The sequence below is a fragment of the Xenopus laevis genome, chromosome 7L, assembly GCF_017654675.1.
Source record: "Xenopus laevis strain J_2021 chromosome 7L, Xenopus_laevis_v10.1, whole genome shotgun sequence".
Taxonomy (NCBI): domain Eukaryota; kingdom Metazoa; phylum Chordata; class Amphibia; order Anura; family Pipidae; genus Xenopus; species Xenopus laevis.
This window is the reverse complement of record NC_054383.1, coordinates 108,017,041-108,035,543: the sequence shown is the minus strand read 5'-3', so window position 1 is coordinate 108,035,543 and position 18,503 is coordinate 108,017,041. Positions and strand designations below refer to the sequence as shown.

At 37.6% G+C, this 18,503-nt stretch overlaps 1 protein-coding gene across 1 annotated transcript; it reads left to right on the top strand.

The window, feature by feature from the left end:
• The first annotated feature begins 5,131 nt into the window (after positions 1-5,131).
• LOC108695871 (vomeronasal type-2 receptor 26) lies at positions 5,132-15,645 on the top strand. The gene is made up of 5 exons (XM_018224823.2): positions 5,132-5,371; positions 7,490-8,296; positions 9,734-9,955; positions 12,860-12,983; positions 14,544-15,645. Exons 1-5 carry the CDS (start codon positions 5,132-5,134, stop codon positions 15,464-15,466), a joined length of 2,316 nt encoding a protein of 771 aa, XP_018080312.1. The 3' UTR covers positions 15,467-15,645.
• The last annotated feature ends 2,858 nt before the right edge of the window (positions 15,646-18,503 follow it).

The following is an 18,503-nucleotide window of genomic DNA, read 5'->3' as shown; positions in this document are numbered from 1 at the left end:
AAAGCAGCACCCAAATGGCACCTGTTCTTCTGAAGTATTTTCACCTGTTGGTCCCTTTAGACCAATATGTCAAACCCCTAATTACTCATTCCAAGTTAGTCACCTTATTTGAACTGGGTCTACAGAGAGTTTCAAAAATAAGTATAAAAACCCACACATCGTTTCATTGCCTGTTTATGACCAGGGCTGTACATCTGGCCATACTGTCTGCTTGCAAAATATGCATTTTTAGAAAATGTTCAGGTCTTTTTTGGGCAAAACTAAAGGCAAATGACAAACTTTTATATTCTGATTTTTGCATTCACAATGAAAAGCTAACTGAAAATAATAATAATACTGTCTTACCTGAGTAAAATACCAGGCATGGGGATCATATGGAAGTATTTTCTACAAACTCTATTCTAACATATTTTGCAAAAAAAAAAGTACAACGAAAATGCAATTAAATTCTATGATGCCGGTTAGACCAGGTGAATTTATTCTTATTTTACTGGTGACGATGTCAATCCCTTTAACTGGCGTCAAAGGAAACAAAGAAATGAATTCAAAGGCCATGTGTCTGCTGAAAGGCACAACGCTGCAAGGCTCCTTCAGAGACGGTGATGTTATTTTGGGAGCAGTAATGTCAATGTATAATTATCCCTCGGACACAAAATACAACTTCAAAGAAAAACCCCTTCCATACGCATGTTCTGGGTAAGCAGCTTTAAACAGCAGACTAGGAGGGGGGCGGAATTTCCCTGTTGCTTTGTTTTTGAGTTCTTTCTTGTTTTATTAGTTTTAAAAAAAGTGAGAAACGTGATCTTCTTTAACAAAGACAATTTTTGCTTAGTAAAAATGCAATAAATATTGCAAAATTGTGATGTGTGAATATGGAAATTGTACAGGTAAAAACTATAATCAGGGACTCATCAAACCAAATAATTTGTATGAACAAAGACGAGAGCATGTCAGGTTAGGAAGTATCTTATACAGGTATGGGACCTGTTATCCAGAATGCTTGGGACCTGGGGTTTTCCAGATAACGAACCTTTCTGTAATTTGGATTTTCATACCTTAAGTCTACCAGAAAATTATTAAAACATTAAATAAACCAAATCGTCTGGTTTTGCTTCCAATAAGAATTATATTTTAGTTGTGATCAAGTACAAGGTACTGTTTTATTATTACAGAGAAAAAGGAAATCATTTTTAAATATTTGGATAAAATGGAGTGTATGGAAGACAGCCTTTCAATAATCTGGAGCTTTCTGGATAATGGGTTTCCCGATAACAGATCCGATACCTATAGTTAGTTGCCACATTTCTCATAGGATTTAGGAGTTTTCAAAATACAAGTAGTTTTTATGTATATAGAATCCCTTTGACATTACACAGAATCAGTCCAGTGTAAACTTTGGCCTAGACAATAGGGATTTCTAAACTCTGGTAGTACTAAATCAGCAACAATAACCACTAACCCTCAGACTGCGCTTCCCCATCTTTTGCAAATTATAAAAGTTTTTGGTGATATCTCTTATTACAGAATTAATGCGGAGAAGACTCAGGCATTGCCCATTGGTCTCAGTTCCCTGGTTGTGTCTGATCTGCAACAATGTTATTCTTTTGATTGGAGAACTGACTATCTTAATTACCTTGGTGTTAAGCTCACCAAAACTGTACATGCTTTGTATAAACATAACCATTGTACTTTGACAACGGTTTTGAACAAAGAGCTTTTGCAGTATAAAATGACATATGTTTCATGGTTGGGTCGTGTTGCTGTGGTAAAAATGATGATGTTACCGAAAATTTTGTATATGCTCAGAACGATACCTATCATACCCCCAGATGTTTTTTTTATGTCTGTTCAAAGGTTAATGCTAGACTTTATATGGAATAGCAAGATAAGGCGGGTTGCTAAAGACACTCTGTTCAGACCACGGACTTCTGGGGGCCTGGGTTTTCCGAATCTTAGGGAATACCACAAAGCGATATTGTTGGAGGCAATTCTTTATTGGTCGCTCACGCATCCAGATAAGCATTGGGTTAATATTGAAAAGCAAGCTGCTTGCCCGCTAAGTCTTGCGGAAATTGTCTGGTCACCGAAAGCGGTAAATCCGCTTAAATGTAATTTTACCTTGCAAACCATCAAGGATCTACTCCTAGTATGGAGTCGTGTCAGGAAACACAAGATATTTGCATTCACCATGTCCTACTTACAACCGATTTCTAGTTTTGAAAAAGCTATTCCGGGCTTATCTTTGCAATCCTGGAAGCTCCATGGCATCCGTACTGTGGCATCAATTGTGAGTAAGGGCTATATTCAATCATTTCCCAACCTAGTACTGCAGTATGGACTACCCAATGCAGACCACTACAAGTACCTGCAAGTACGCCACTACCTCACTACACAAACAACCTTCCCTCTGGGTCAGAAAACCTGGTTGGAAACTGTTTGCCTCCAAGATAAACCACTGAAGGGCATGATATCCTCCTTATATAGGTTGCTGCTTTCACCTTATTCTGAGTCAAAGAGTACTCATATGGTCAGATGGGAAACTAAACTTCAATTACAGTTAGAAGTGGCTGATTGGGAAAGAGTTATACAACGAGTTAAAAGGGCCACCAGGTGTGGCAACCATCTAGAACAATATACTAAGCTTTTGCTTAACTGGTACCTGACACCACATCAGTTAGCTCGTATATATCCTAACACTTCTGCTCTCTGTTGGAGACAATGTGGAGATGTTGGATCCCTGCTGCATGTCTTCTGGGACTGCCCCAGGGTACAGGCTTTGTGGCTAGAGGTTGAGAGCCTTCTTCACACTCAGCTGAATATCACAATTCAACTTACCCCAGCAATAGCGCTGTTACATATTTTCCTGTCTACCCTAGAACGTGGGGAGGAATATATATTACATCACATGATGTTTGCAGTGAGGGCCTCCATAGCTAGACTGTGGAAAGCAAGTGCAGCGCCAACTCTACATCAAGTACTTAGAGATGCCCACTATAATATGTCAATGGAGGTATCCTTAGACTGCGATATCCAGAGAGCAACCCACAACACCGCTGTTTGGAAAATTTGGAGACGTACACAATTGCTAGATCTATGTCGGCAAGCCGGCTCAATTTCAGGTTCATCGGTTCCATTGGCCTGATCTACTGACACGGGGTATTTCTGTGTGGGATTTTTCTTTGTCTGGAGCAATGTGCTTTTGGGTTAAATTTGGAATGGGCCTTTTTCTTCCTTCTTTTGTTCTTTCTTTCTTGCTTTCCCTCTCACTAACAACCTTCTCCCTTTCTCAACGGTATACTTGATATTCGTAATGGAAATTGTATGATACATAAGACTATGCTGTATACCTATACTGCGTTTGTTTTTCTCTCTTTGAAAATAATAAAGAATATTTGGAAATAAATCAGCAACAATAACTAATATGCATAATATATGAGGATGCAGTGATTTTGCATCACTGCAGCAGAGACTATTAATAATACTGCAAGCATTTCATATACTTGTAATTTAAAAACATAAAACATAAATTACACATACCTGTACAGATTTCCTGAGATATGGCAATAAGCCTTGTTTTCTTATGTAAGAGCATTTGGTGGGATCTCAGTAAATTGGTATTGTTTTTGCACATGGCATGTGTCTTTTGTATTGTGATTTATGCATCTGTTATCTGTATCTATATCTTTATATTTATATAGCAGCACAAATGTGCACAAGTGTTCTACAAGGCATAAACACAAACAGAATTTGACAGGGAAAATAAATACGTAATTGCTTGGTGTATATGTGCACAGTTGGAATGAGGTGCCTGCTACAAAGAGCTTACAGTCTATCTTATTGTATCCAAATACTATTCAGGGCAGAAGAATTTTATATAAGCCATAATGTACCTCTTAATATAAGGACAGCACACATACAGGTCAAGTGCCTTTATATTTGTCACTTATTTTGGAGTAGAAAGTACATTAACTTTAATAATACATGAGGGTTTTTGGTACAGGTATGGAACCTGTTATCCAGAATGCTCGGGACCTGGGGCTTGCCAAATAACGTATCTTTCCATAATTTGGATCTTCATGCCTTAAGTCTACTAGAAAATCATTTAAACATTAAATAAAACCCAATAGGCTGGTTTTGCTTCCAATAAGGATTAATTATATCTTAGTTTTGATCAAGTACAAGCTACTGTTTTATTGTTACAGATAAAAAGGAAATCATTTTTAAAAATGTGGATTATTTGGATAAAATGGAGTTGATGGGATTCAAAAGCCTTTCTGTAATTCAAAGCATCCTGGATTACGGGTTTCCGGATAATGGACCACATGCAGTACCTGTATAGGGATGTGCTGTGTGAACATGTGTAGAGATAGCACAGAGAACTAAAACTGTGAACACTCAGAGGGGCTGTCAGGATATATTTAACTGTATTTTCAATGTGCACTGGCGCCGTGGCAAGAGGTGCTGCCTTGCATTACTAGGAACCTAGGTTCAGTTCCAACAAGGGCAATTCCTGGGTTATTTGAATGTTCTGATTGTGTTTAAATGGGTTTCATCTGAATTTCCTCCCAAAACATACAGCCAGTTTAACTGCCTCCTGATTAAATGAATCCTGTTCAGTTTGATATGTGCCTGGTATAGGAACAGGTATGAATGGATATTCTTTGTCATATGGTAGTACAGGTATGGGATTCGTAACCCGGAAACCTGTTATGCAGAAAGCTCTGAATTTCAAAAAGGCCATCCGTCTCACATAGACTCAATTTTATCCAAATAATCAACATTTTTAAAAACAATATCCTTTTTCTCCGTAATAATAAAACAGAATCTTGTACTTGATTCCAACTAAGATATAATTAATCCTTATTGGAAGCAAAACCATCCTAGTTGGTTTATTTAATGTTTACATGATTTTCTACAAGACTTAAGATATGAAGATCCAAATTACGGAAAGATCCGTTATCCGAAAAATGCAGGTCCCGAGCATTCTGGATAACAGCTTCCATACCTGTACTACATGTACATTAAATATAATTATACATATGCAAATTGAATGGGCAGGCACTAATGTATTTAACAGACTGTATTTTCTTACAGAGTGTTTCTGCGATATTACAAACATATCCTTGCAATTATGTTTGCTGTAGAGGAAATTAACAAGAATCCTTTGCTTCTCCCTAATGTTACTTTGGGCTATGAGATTTATGACTCGTGTGACTATGTGTCTAAATCAATGGAAGCCACTTTGAAATTGTTCTCTGGGAGACAGGATCATGTTCCAGGCTACAGATGTACAACCAAAGGGCCCCTGGCTGGATTTATTGGGCTGCCGTATAGCATGGCAGAACTTACCCAGATCTATAGATACCCACATGTAAGTACAGAACAGTATTCAAACCTACCAATGTATGTACAATAATTACAACAACCAAAAATGTACATATTGTACAAATACAATGTTGTTATTCATCAGTTGCTATTTACATGACTAGGAGGAGTAAAGGTTGAGGGCATTTTACATTGTTCATTTTGACTAGCCATATACCCCTATAAACCCTACATGTGGGATTGGAAATCAGGATCTTCGTACAGTCAAGGGTTTTTATTCTTCAGAGACAAATCTTTTATTTTAAGCCATATGAGCCATAGCCCAACTGTGCTCATAAACCTTGCAATCCCTGTAGCTGTATTTATAACTACCCGATGATTGACAAAAGAACATCATACTATTTATTAAAGAGAAATCAAAGACTCTATTAAACATGTCCTGATTAAAGAATAGCTCTAATGCACAGGACTGCTGTGAATCTTAAAGTGAATTACAGGTATGGGACCTGTTATCCAGAAGGCTTGGGACCTGGGGTATTCCAGATAAGGGGTCTTTCTGTAATTTAGATCTTCATACCTTTTAACAAATAATGTAAACATTGAATAATTCAAGCAGGCTGGTTTTGCTTCCAATAAGGATGAATTATATCCTCGTTTGGATCAAGTACAAGGTACTGTTTTATTATTACAGCGAAAAAGGAAATCATTTTTAAAAATCTGAATTATTTGGATAAAATGGAGCCTTCCCATAATTCAGAGCATTCTGGATAACAGATTTCCTGATAAAGGATCCCATACCGCAAAACAGGATTTTTAAATTGAATTTTAATTGCCCTTTAAATGTTGACTTCTGGATGCACTATGCACCACATTTTTAAGTAGCCCAAAGCACAGTACCAAAACACCCAAAATAGTACCCATAGATTTTAAACATCTGACAAGTGTTTGTGATAGGATCCTGAAAATGCATCTGCATACAATTACATGATAATTGCTGCTCTAAGTGCTTGTCGGACAATTGCAGTGTAGGTTCATTCGCCACTATTCTGGCTACCTAAAAATATAGTGCTTAAAGCATCCCTGCATACAATGACCCCAAGAGCCATAACTAAACGGAGGGACATTTCTAAGAATATTAAATATATTAAGATGAGGAATAGAAAACATGCACAGGGCTGTCTTAAAATGCAGATTTAACTAGGACACCTAATAGGACACCTAGGGGCCTATTTATCAACCGTAACATGTTTGTGGTTTTAGTGGATTTTGAAACCAGGACTAAACTCTAAAATGACGAATGGCGTGAGATTTATTACAAAATCCAAATAAAAAAGTAGGAACGTAAAATTACACTGAACGATGCACTAAAAGTACGAATACCTTGAAAACCTCTAAAAATTCAAGTTTTTCAGACAATTCCTAGTAACGGAAAAATACGAAAACGTAATTGATTTACAGATCTGCGCAGCTCTCACTGACTTCTATAGGACCTCGACAACTTTTACCTGGCGAAGTTTTAAATTAGTGGTTTTCGTGGTTTTCACACCAAATAAATGTCAACATTTTAGAGCTTTTTAAATAAATAAGAAAACCAAATTTTTTTGAGAATATTATCCCTCCTATAGTCATTGCACTGGTGTATCATTAAATATCACTAAACAGATACTAATTAATTGGACAGTCACATATGTTGCTTGAGTTAATAAGGACATATTGTACTTTTTAAATAAGAATTAAAATATTAAACTGTTAAATCTAGCTCATGCCAGAGATGCAACTTGTGACACCATTTTTGTGTAAGTGCAATCATGCTTTGTTAATACTGCAGGTCTGTCTTATATTTCCACTATACATGTCTAAGTTATAACTCCCATCACTTGTTGGTAGATAGAGATGGCTCTGAGGAAGTGCCAGTTACAAAACGCGTATGCAAATACACTTCAATGATGTGCGTTTGAATAAAGGTGGGGTATTTTAACATTAGGAATCTCCGTGAAGAAGTGTTGGTGTAAAGCCTCTACAATGTGATTTGTATATTAATAGCGATAAAGCCAGTGGGTATTACCCTGTAATCATATCTAGATGTATTACATTTCCCATATTTTTTTTGCTGCAACACTGCTTATTTCTTAGATTATCCAATATATATCTTTTGTTTCTCCAGATTACTTATGGGACCCAAGATCCAGTTTTAGATGATAAAAAATTATTCCCATCTTTCTTCCGGATTGTACCTAATGACCGTTCCCTTTATTCCGGTTATGTAAAGCTCCTCCATCACTTTGGCTGGACATGGGTCGGACTTGTTGCATCCGACGAGGAGCATAATTTGAAAATAAGTCAGGAGCTAAGGACAGTGTTACTCAACAGTGGTATATGTATAGCTTATTATGCAGTTTTTCCAACCCAAGATATTTTCTCCTTTCTAAGTGTCTTTAAAGTCATGGAGAATTCAAATGCCAATGTGGTTATTACTTTGTGTAGCCAGTTGAGCTTTCTGGATTTGATTTACACAGCCGCTATACGTGCAGAGCGCGGGAGAGTCTGGATCACTCCAACATCACTTTCATTTTTCACATACAACTTATTTGGCCCTTATCATAGGGTTGTCAATGGTTCCTTGCAGTTTTCAGTACACCAAGAGGAAATTCCTGGGTTCAAAGACTTCCTTTATAGCATCAATCTAACAACATTTCCCAATTTTTTTACTGCTGTTTTTTGGAATGAAATGTTTCAGTGTCTACCGCCAAACGAAACCACATATAGGAAAATAGTTAACCCACTGCGTAATTGCACCGGAGAGGAGTCATTACAAAATGTTGATGCTAATTTTGACATAAAGACTCTCAGAGTAACTTACACTGTTTACAGAGCTGTGTATTCATTTGCCAATGCGTTGCACAACATGCTATCATCAAAGAAAAGTTCTGGTCAGAAATTAAATCTATTAAAGGATTTTCAACCTTCAATGGTAAAATAATATTTTACTGTTAATGATTGATAGTTAGATTGTTAGTTTTAACAGATAGATAATAGATAGATAGATAGATAGATAGATAGATAGATAGATAGATAGATAGATAGATAGATAGATAGATAGATAGATAGATAGATAGATATTGAGTTGAGGCCTAACATGAAATGTACATAGAAAAATAGATAGATGATAGATAGATAGATAGATAGATATTGAGTTGAGGCCTAACATGAAATGTACATAGATAGATAGATAGATAGATAGATGATAGATAGATAGATAGATAGATAGATAGATAGATAGATAGATAGATATTGAGTTGAGGCCTAACATGAAATGTACATAGATAGATAGATGACGATAGATAGATAGATAGATAGATAGATAGATAGATAGATAGATAGATAGATAGATAGATAGATAGATAGATAGATGGATAGATAGATAAAAAGAAAGAAATCTGAATTTATTGAATTTTTTAAATAAAAAACTATGACCAAACTTTAAAACCCGATTTTACCTTATTTACTATTAGAAATGCTCTCTTTAATAGGTTTGGCGTCCAAAATGGTCAGATTTTGAGACTAATTACAGTGAAGATCACAGAAACTTGAAAATAGGATAGGGACCTCTGCTATTGAATTATACACAACCTCAGCAGGTCTGAGATGGCTCATTTTCAGATTCTGGCTTTTTGCTGCATTGGGCTTTAATAAATCTCGAAAAATTTGAGTTTTGAAAACCCCTGAAACATTCGAGTTTTACCCCAAAAAGCCCAACCGGAGTTTAGTAAATACCCCCTGAAATGTACAAAGAAGCAAAATCATAACCTCATCTCTTGCATCTAGGAAATGATTATGAAGTTGACAACATAAACTAACTGATGGTTGGTTGCTATTGGTTATGGGACTTACACACTTGCACCTTATTGTTTTACTATGAAAGGGTATATGAGCAAGATAACCCTAGATAATTCCAACTTTTATTTCCAATTGTCTGCATCACCATTGTATAGATATCATCATTCCCTTATCCAGTAGGTCACATACCCTGCTGGTTCTGTGTAAAGGCGTTATAACACTTTATAGTTACTATGGAAGGTTAATAAGGAAATCTGTGAAAAGATAATCGAGGATAATGGAAGTTCAAAAGCATAAAGGTAGAGGAGAATATTTACAAAATCCATGTGGGATACTGTATATAACAGCGATTAAGGTATAAAAACTAGTTACGTTCCTTATATCCTGATTTGAGTTTCTAATTAACATTTCTAATCATTTTCATAAAAATACATTTTCTAGAGTCTACGCATTGCATCAATGAATTTAAGATATGAATGCCATATCAGTACTTTTTAAAAATATACTTTAAAACATGTCAAATATTTATATATGTTTTATATATGATTTATATATGTTTATATTTTCCTAGCTGAGCCAATACCTCAAAAACATTGATTTTCAAACAACATCCGGAAAAGAATTTCATTCTGCAAATCAAGGACCCATAGGACAATATGATATTATGAATTGGGTGACAACCAATAGAACTATTACCTTTGCTCAGATTGGCAGCTTCTTCCCATTTGCTCCTCCAGGGCAACAACTAATAATCAACAAAAGTGATATCAAATGGAATCACAAATTTAATGAGGTAATCATGACAATGATATGAAACAGTCCAATGACACAATTTTTTTAATTTCCTATAAATGCAAATCTATATATAACCTTGCACTCGCAGGCTTTCTTGACTCCTGAGTTATAGTTGTTAGCATATTGAAACAAAACATTAGGCCACATCCAGTTATGCACCCAATGTGCACAATATTCTGTATATTTATGGGTAAAGCCAAACCATTATTGCAACCCACTTGGTTGATTATACTATAACCCACTTGGTGGTCTATACCATTTGGCATACTGGGTCACGTGTTAAAAAGGTATGTGACTGCATTATACAATGCTGCTGGAAAACAGAAGACTACAAAGGTACAAGTTGTTTCCTTCTTGTATAAAATAAGCAGGCAGCATTAACTGGTCTGTAGTTACAAAGTCAACATCTGATTTATTGCTGTGGTTCTCTGGAAAAGGAGCAAACATTGCACTTTTTTAACATTATTTTATTAAATGATGATTTACCCCAGTTAAATACACATGTAAAACACATTTCACATGTGATACACATCTATACAATCCCAAACAGTAGCAACGTCTAGCTCTAATAATGGTTGTAGCCCCCTTGTGTGCCCCCCACCTACCTGCTGTGTTTGCTTACCATGTGTAAACTTTAAATGGTATCACTACAGAGGTAACTGACCCCTGCATTCAGGGGTGCTTCGCCAATGAGGCGAGTTGAGGCTATCGCCTCAGGCGGCAGTGCCCCACTAGGTACCAGGGGGCAGCAAAAATGCTGCTACTGGTACTTTAAGAGCGAATTTCCAGGGGAGGGGGGGCAGCAGTAACTGCTGCTGCCTCAGGAGGCACAGGGGCCAGGATCGCCCCTGCCTGCATTGTTTAAACCTCAAATTCAGACGAATTCCCTGTATTGTTCACAAATGTAATCCCCCTGCATTGTTCCCACTTGTAAAACCTCTATTGTTCACACCCAAAGCCCTGTACTGTTCATACCTGAGACCCAGACTGAAACTGCCCATATTGTTCACCTGTTCACACTTTATTTTATACAAAATGCTAATGGGGCACCAGCACTGTGTCACTGTATGTAGTACATATTAGAGTGGTCCTGATGGGGTTCCCTGTCTCCTGCTCTATTCTGCCTTCCCTATGCTCCCTGTGTGTGTCCTACTCTGCCTGTGAGTGACATACTCTGCCTGTGTTTGACATACTCTGCCCTTGCGTGCCATACTCTGCCTGTGTTTGCCCTGCTCTGCCTGTGGAACATAAGCCTGGTATTTGTTCTGGGGTTTGTTAGCATTTGAAAATAAATTATTGTTAGGTGTTTAATCATGTGCTAGGGGTGCTGTGTTATCCACAGGGGAGGAGAGGCATATGGATTTAAGGGTATGTCTTAATATGACAACTTTTGTCACAAATGAGTGATGAGTGATGTCCCTGCAGTGAGCAACAACCATTTGGTTTTTTGGTGTGCTACCACAATTAATGTGGACATAGTCTTGTGATAACATGGGTGTGGTTTAAAAACAGGGAGTGGTCATCACTGGCTTCCATTATCTGCCCTTCACCATTGTAGGCCAGAAAAATTGCGGCCCTCGGTAACGCAGAAGTTGGCCAGCACTGATTTTGATTATATGTTCTTTATGAAATACAGTAATTCAGTACCATTTCCCCTAGCCTTGGGCAATAAATTGAATGTATGTGTTGGTACCACCTTAACTCATGCTTCATTTCTTGCTTTTTAAAGGGAAAAGAAAGTACATAATAAACTCCTAAGTAGTTCCTTATACTAAAAAAACACTATTGGGGTTATTTATCAAAGGTCAAATTTTTTTATACGTTGAATAAACTCACAACTTAAGAAAAAACTGGAATCAGTGAGTTTGGGGTTAACAATTTTCAGATGGAAAAAACTTGAATTGCTCAAATTGATCGAGCTTTCGGACAAAACCCTTCAAATAAAACTCAAACATCATGAAGGCTATTAACATCTTCATATGTTTTCAGGGCCAGGGCACACGCTGCTATTTCAGGAGATTAGTCGCCCAGCGACAAATCGCTTCTTCTTCGGGCAACTAATCTCCCAGAACTACCTTCCCACCGGCTAGAATGTAAAATCGCTGGCAGGATGGCAGTCGGATCGGCTTTCCGAAGTTGCCCGAAGTTTCCTTGTGAGGCAACTTCAAGAGACTTCGGAAAACAAAGCACTCTAAGTGCCATCCCGCCGGCGATTTACATTCTAGCCAGAGGGAAGGCAGAAGAAAAAACAATTTGTCGCTTTATGAGTAATCTCCCGAAATAGCAGCGTGTTCCCTTACCCTAAGAGACCTCTGCGATTGTCTTTCACATGACCTTGTTAGGTTTTAGTTGGTGTATTTTCTAATTCGAGCTATTTCCAGGGTCGGGTATAATAAATCTTGAAAAATGCAAGTTTTTTTAATAAACTCAAAAAATTCAAGTTTTTTGTGGTAAACACAAATCGATTGATCCTCAATAAATCTGCCCCTATTTGTTTTGTCTGTTGCTGTTTCTAAAGCTGGGTGTGGTTCTGTTTAAACTACATCTGTGCTGAGAAAACATGTTTACAAAAAATTCATTAGCATTCATATATCTAACTGAAATGAATCCCATGACCACTACAGTTGACCCATTGTATGCACTTCTGGTCAAGATCTCACCTTGTCTGCCTATAAATGCACAAGTGACCCCTGCTGCCATCTTGCAGATGTTTAACCAGAGCAGCAACACAGAGCATGAGCTACCTGAAATTTCCCAGGCCCCTAGGCAGTCCCATTGATCCTCTGTAATGAAAACCTATGCATGTCTAAATTAGAAATGTATTCTGTAATGAATATGGAATAACCATTTTTTATTATCAATATAAATCATTAATTCAATAAATCTTTTCATTACATCTCAGACACCACTTTCATTGTGCACCAACCAATGCCCACCAGGCTTCAGGAAAGCTGCCAGGAAGTTGGAGCCCATCTGTTGCTATGACTGCATTGCCTGTTCAGAAGGGGACATAACCAACTGTACTGGTGGGTTTCATGTTAGCCTAATTATGAGCATAATGACATTCTGTAAGTGTTAATAGTTTTGCTTTAAAGTATAAGAACCGTTTATATCTATGAGAAAACAAGTGTTCCTAAATGTTTGAGTGTTGGATAGCTAAATTGTGGTAGCTGTCAATTATTTTTATTTATAATTTAACCAAACCAGTCACGTTGTAAAGCTTAAAAATGGTCTTCATTCTAGAGGCCCTTCAATTTTCATCACCTCTGTCAACCACCACATATTTAACAGAGATGGTTATAGATTTGCAATTGTTCTCAATTATTGTCTGTATTGCTTTTACCAGTCTTCAGAAACCTGCATTTTTGGTTAGACACACTGACCCAGCTGTCCCGGGCTTAGGTTTTGCTATGTTTTCTTCTTGTGGGAAAATTAAGTGGGGGACATTATTCAGTGTGATGTTTTTATCTTGAACATGAGATGCCTTAATATAGGTCTCCATACTTTTGCAGGGGTATATGACTCCTGGCACATAAGACGTCCCTACTTATCTACACTAAACTATTGTTATAAATAGGGATGCACCAAATCCACTTTTTTGGATTCGGCCGAACTCCCGAATCCTTTGTGAAAGATTCGGCCAAATACCGAACCGAACACTAACTTTCAAATTAGGGGTGGGAAGGGGGAAACATTTTTTACTTCCTTGTTTTGTGACAAAAAGTCACGTGATTTCCCTCCCCGCCCCTAATTTACATATGCAAATTAGGATTAGGATTCGGTTCGGCCAGGCAGAAGGATTCAGCTGAATCCGAATCCTGCTTATAAAGGCTGAATCCTAGCCGAATCCTGGATTCAGTGCATCCCTAGTTACAAAAATTGTTAAAAAAAATATATATGTTATAACAGAATAATCTATTAAAATAAAGATATTTTATAAATGTTTTTGTTTCCCTAGCATTTTTTCCATCCACAAATGTAGATCTCAGTTACTGTTGTAGATCGTTTACATGTGAATCATCTCCTATCAATCCATTAAATTCACAACATTTCTTCTTTTTGGCAACACAAGCAAAACAGCCACTACTCACCCCTAATGCAGTTTATATATATATATATATATATGTATATATATATATATATATATATATGTTTAAAAGGTAAAAATGTTTTTTTTGGCTACTTCCCCTGGATTTGCCATTGGCACTTCTGGTGCTCAGTGAAAAGGTTGTATTTTCAGGCTACTGAAACTTAAAAAAGTATGATTCAAAAAAAGTTGAATCTGTTGATGACAACGGGGCAGAGTGCAATGTGAAAAAAACCTTCTGCCAGTCTCCATTTTTTAACATACTTTGTATCCAACCTTGCACTAGAACCCACGTGTGTAGGTGAACCTGTGTTTTCTGCGTGAATAAAGCAATGCCAGTGATCCACAGCATATGTTCATAATGGGTGGCCAGATTGAGATACATAGTCATCCAATGTCTTTATACATCCGCTTTAGAATTGAATAAAAAATGTCAGCTTGTTTAAAGAACTGATTGCTACTACATGTATCTCATTACTTTCATGTTATTTTTATTTAGATATGGAAAACTGTATGACCTGTGCTGAAGATCAGTGGTCAGATGAGAAGAGGACTATGTGTATCTCAAGAACTATCGATTTCCTCTCCTTTTCAGATGTACTTGGTATAGTTTTAGCTTCTGTTGCCATTTTCTTTTGCCTTATCTCCACGGGAGTTCTTGTAATCTTCTTAAAATATAGGAACACGGCCATAGTGAAAGCTAATAACAGGGAGCTAAGTTATATTTTGCTTTTATCACTAACTATGTGTTTTCTGTGCTGCTTGTTATTTATTGGACGTCCAGAGGCCACAACATGCTTCTTTCGACAAGCAGCTTTTGGAATTATTTTTGCAGTCGCAGTATCAGCAATTTTAGCTAAAACCATTACTGTTGTTATTGCATTCAATGCTACCAAACCTGGGAGCCGAGCAAGAAAATGGGTAGGATCCAGAGTATCCACTTACCTCGTGAGTTTGGGTACATTTGGAGAAGCATTAATCTGCCTTGTTTGGTTTCTCCGCTCACCACCATTTCCAGACTTTGATACAAGGGAAAAATCTGTGAAGATGACTCTAAAGTGCAATGAGGGATCAGAAACAGCTTTCTACTGTATGATGGGATATGTTGGACTTTTGGCTGTTTTAAGCTTTGTTGTGGCATTTCTAGCAAGGAAATTGCCCGACACTTTCAATGAAGCAACACATATAACTTTCAGCATGTTGGTTTTTTGCATTGTCTGGGTTTCTTTTATTCCTGCTTATGTGAGCGCCAAAGGGAAATACTCGGTGGCTGTTGAAATATTTGCCATCCTGGCTTCCACTGCTGGGCTGTTAGGTTGTATATTTATCCCTAAATGCCACATTATAGTGATCAGGCCTGACTTAAATACCAAAGAACATCTAATTGGAAGAAAGGGAAAAACTTACATAGAAGTAAATTAATACTGGAACATACATGTTTGTCTAAGTATTGCAATTTTACAGTAGAGGTATGGATCCATTTTACAGACTGCTCTTAAATATACCATGTCCCATAATGTCCTATTCAAACAAACTTCCTTAAGGTTGTCCTGCATAGAATGCCTGCTATAGGTATGCATTAAGTACAAAATTCATTCTGCTCTTTGTGACCTCCAGTTTCCAATTGTGTGGCTGTGAATGAGGCACAAGCTAGTGGTTGTTTTAGGGCATGCCCGTTTGTTGCCAGCCAGACCTGCATGAATATGGCTTTGCTAAATGCAGGCAGTTCTGTACAAGTTTTTAAAAAGGCGCAACACGGTGTTTATTGTTAATAAAGTATATATCTGGAAAGATGCCCTTGATGTGTACGACAATGATGTTATAATAATGTAGTTATACTAAATATTTACAGGTATAGGATCCATGCAAGCCTAGAATCTCACTTATAATTATCTTTTTTTGTTGCTGTCAGTTGTGCAATGTACTTATGTGTCATTTAGATATTTGGTAGTTTGGACTCCTGATCAGCAGAATACACACAGAGAATCAAATTTTACTTTCAGATACACAGAGGCAAAGATGTTTAACTGTTCTGTTCTTCAAAGCTGACATTGGTTTAGCATACATTAAGAAAGCCAGTCTAAAATCTCCCATAATGCTAAGGATTATTTTAAAGAAGGAGGAACTGAAAAATGGATAGCATTTCAGAGTGGTATTTGACATGGATACGTCGGTTGAGCGGTGTGCATATAATATGTTTAGGGGAAGTAATTGGAGGCAGGTTTATAAACCTCTTTGTACATTGTGCAGGTTAGGAGACTGACCAGCATTTACTTAAAGGGATACTGTCATGGGGAAAAAAACTTTTTTCAAAATGAATCAGTTAATAGTGCTGCTCCAGCAGAATTCTGCACAGAAATCTGTTTCTCAAAAGAGCAAACAGATTTTTTTATATTCAATTTTGAAATCTGACATGGGGCTAGACATTTTGTCAATTTCCCAGCTGCCCCCAGTCATGTGACTTGTGCTCTGATAAACTTCAATCACTCTTTACTGCTGTACTGCAAGTTGGAGTGATATCACCCCCTCCCTCCCCCCCCCAGCAGCCAAACAAAAGAACAATGGGAAGGTAACCAGATAACAGCTCCCTAACACAAGATAACAGCTGCCTGGTAGATCTAAGAACAACACTCAATAGTAAAAACCCATGTCCCACTGAGACACATTCAGTTACATTGAGAAGGAAAAACAGCAGCCTGCCAGAAAGTGTTTCTCTGCTTAAGTGCAGGCACAAGTCACATGACCAGGGGCAGCTGGGAAATTGACAAAATGTCTAGCCCCTTGTCAGATTTCAAAATTGAATATAAAAAAATCTGTTGGATTTCAGTGCAGAATTCTGCTGGAGTAGCACTATTAACTGATGCGTTCCGATGACAGGATCCCTTTAACCAATGATGCTGAAAAGCAGGGACATGCATCTGCACATGCTGTGGTGGATCAAGAAAAACAATTAATAGTTGCATAAACAGCACAAGGTAACTAGGGATAAAGCTGTTAGAAGATCAGTCATAGTTAAGCAGGCTGTGGTTGGCAGGAATGGCAGGAATGGTTCAGATCAAAAAGCAGGCAGCAGAGTAGAATTCAAGCAGGAGTCACAATGAAAGGCAGTCAAAAATAATGCAAGACTCACAAAGGTGGGAACTTGATAAAAATGAAATCATAGCCCTGTGAGCTACACCAGTAAGAATTATTACAGATTATTTATTTACCACCTAATACACATTATTCAAACCAGTCCCTGCCCCAATGTAGCTTACACATAAAGGCTCATACTGTCTAGACTCCAGGGCCTTTTGCATTATAACTGATGCCCAACAAAACTGGAGCAAAGCTTGATAAATGGCAGGGACGGGCCACGCTGGCCATGCGCCCTAGGCAGGCCCGGCAGTCACGGCGCCTGTTTAGTGTGCGCATGCGCGAATTTGCACTTGTGTGCGCATGCGTGAATTGAAGTTCGCAAGCATGCTCAGAAGTGCAAAAAATTAGAAAAAATGCAGAAAGAAGGGAACCGGACTTGGGGTAGGCGACAGAGGAGGTACATGCCTGGTGCCCTCCCAGCTTTGCACCCTAGGCACATGCCTACTCTGCCTACCCCTAGTTCCGGGCCCTGATAAATGGTGAAATTTGCGTTTGTGTTTTTAAAAGTGTGTGTAATACAGTACTGTATGTAGACTGAGGGGCATATTTATCAAAACAAAAATATATTTATACCATTGGCAGTGGCAAAATGTACTCTTCGTTTCAGATGAAAAATTCTGAGCAAAACGCAGAACACAACTCATTCTCATTCAAGGGAGCCCTGCAAACAAAAAGAGCAGGTGAATCAATGTCTGTTATTTCTAGAAAATAATAGTGAATAATCCTGACAAAATACAATTTTTTCCATCTCATATTTTTTCTCCCCAATTTTCATATTTAAGAAAAATCTTGATTGCCTTAATCTCGAACATAACCAAAAACAGTATCGTTATTGTGTGGAAAAAAATTATTAATGCTTGACTTGTTGGAATACTGATGACACCTTTCCAGTTAAGTTAAATGGCAGATTTAGGTGTCGAGATATTCTATGAATTCATTTTGCTAAAACATGGGCAACAAAAAACAATATTGCTTTAAAACACAAATTGTGTATTTGATGAATAGGTTCAAAATCACAACCCTGAGTATTAATATATTTGCCATGAGTTTCCCTGGTCCTTTGCTTATCCTAGAATTACCTAACTTGATCACTCTGAATGAAACACAAGATAATGGTGTTTCAAGTAATGCCCATGTGCCCACCTCCAGCCCCTTCTTTAAGTGGTGTTGCTAAATGAAGACAGTCCTGTATACAGAGCCAGGCATAATCCTTTGCATTCTAAAAAGGACTGTGCAAAGTAATAAAAACAAGGTGCCGTTTGCCCTTTTTTTTGCACCTTGATTAATTTCATTCATGAGCCCCTTGGCCGAAACGTCTTGT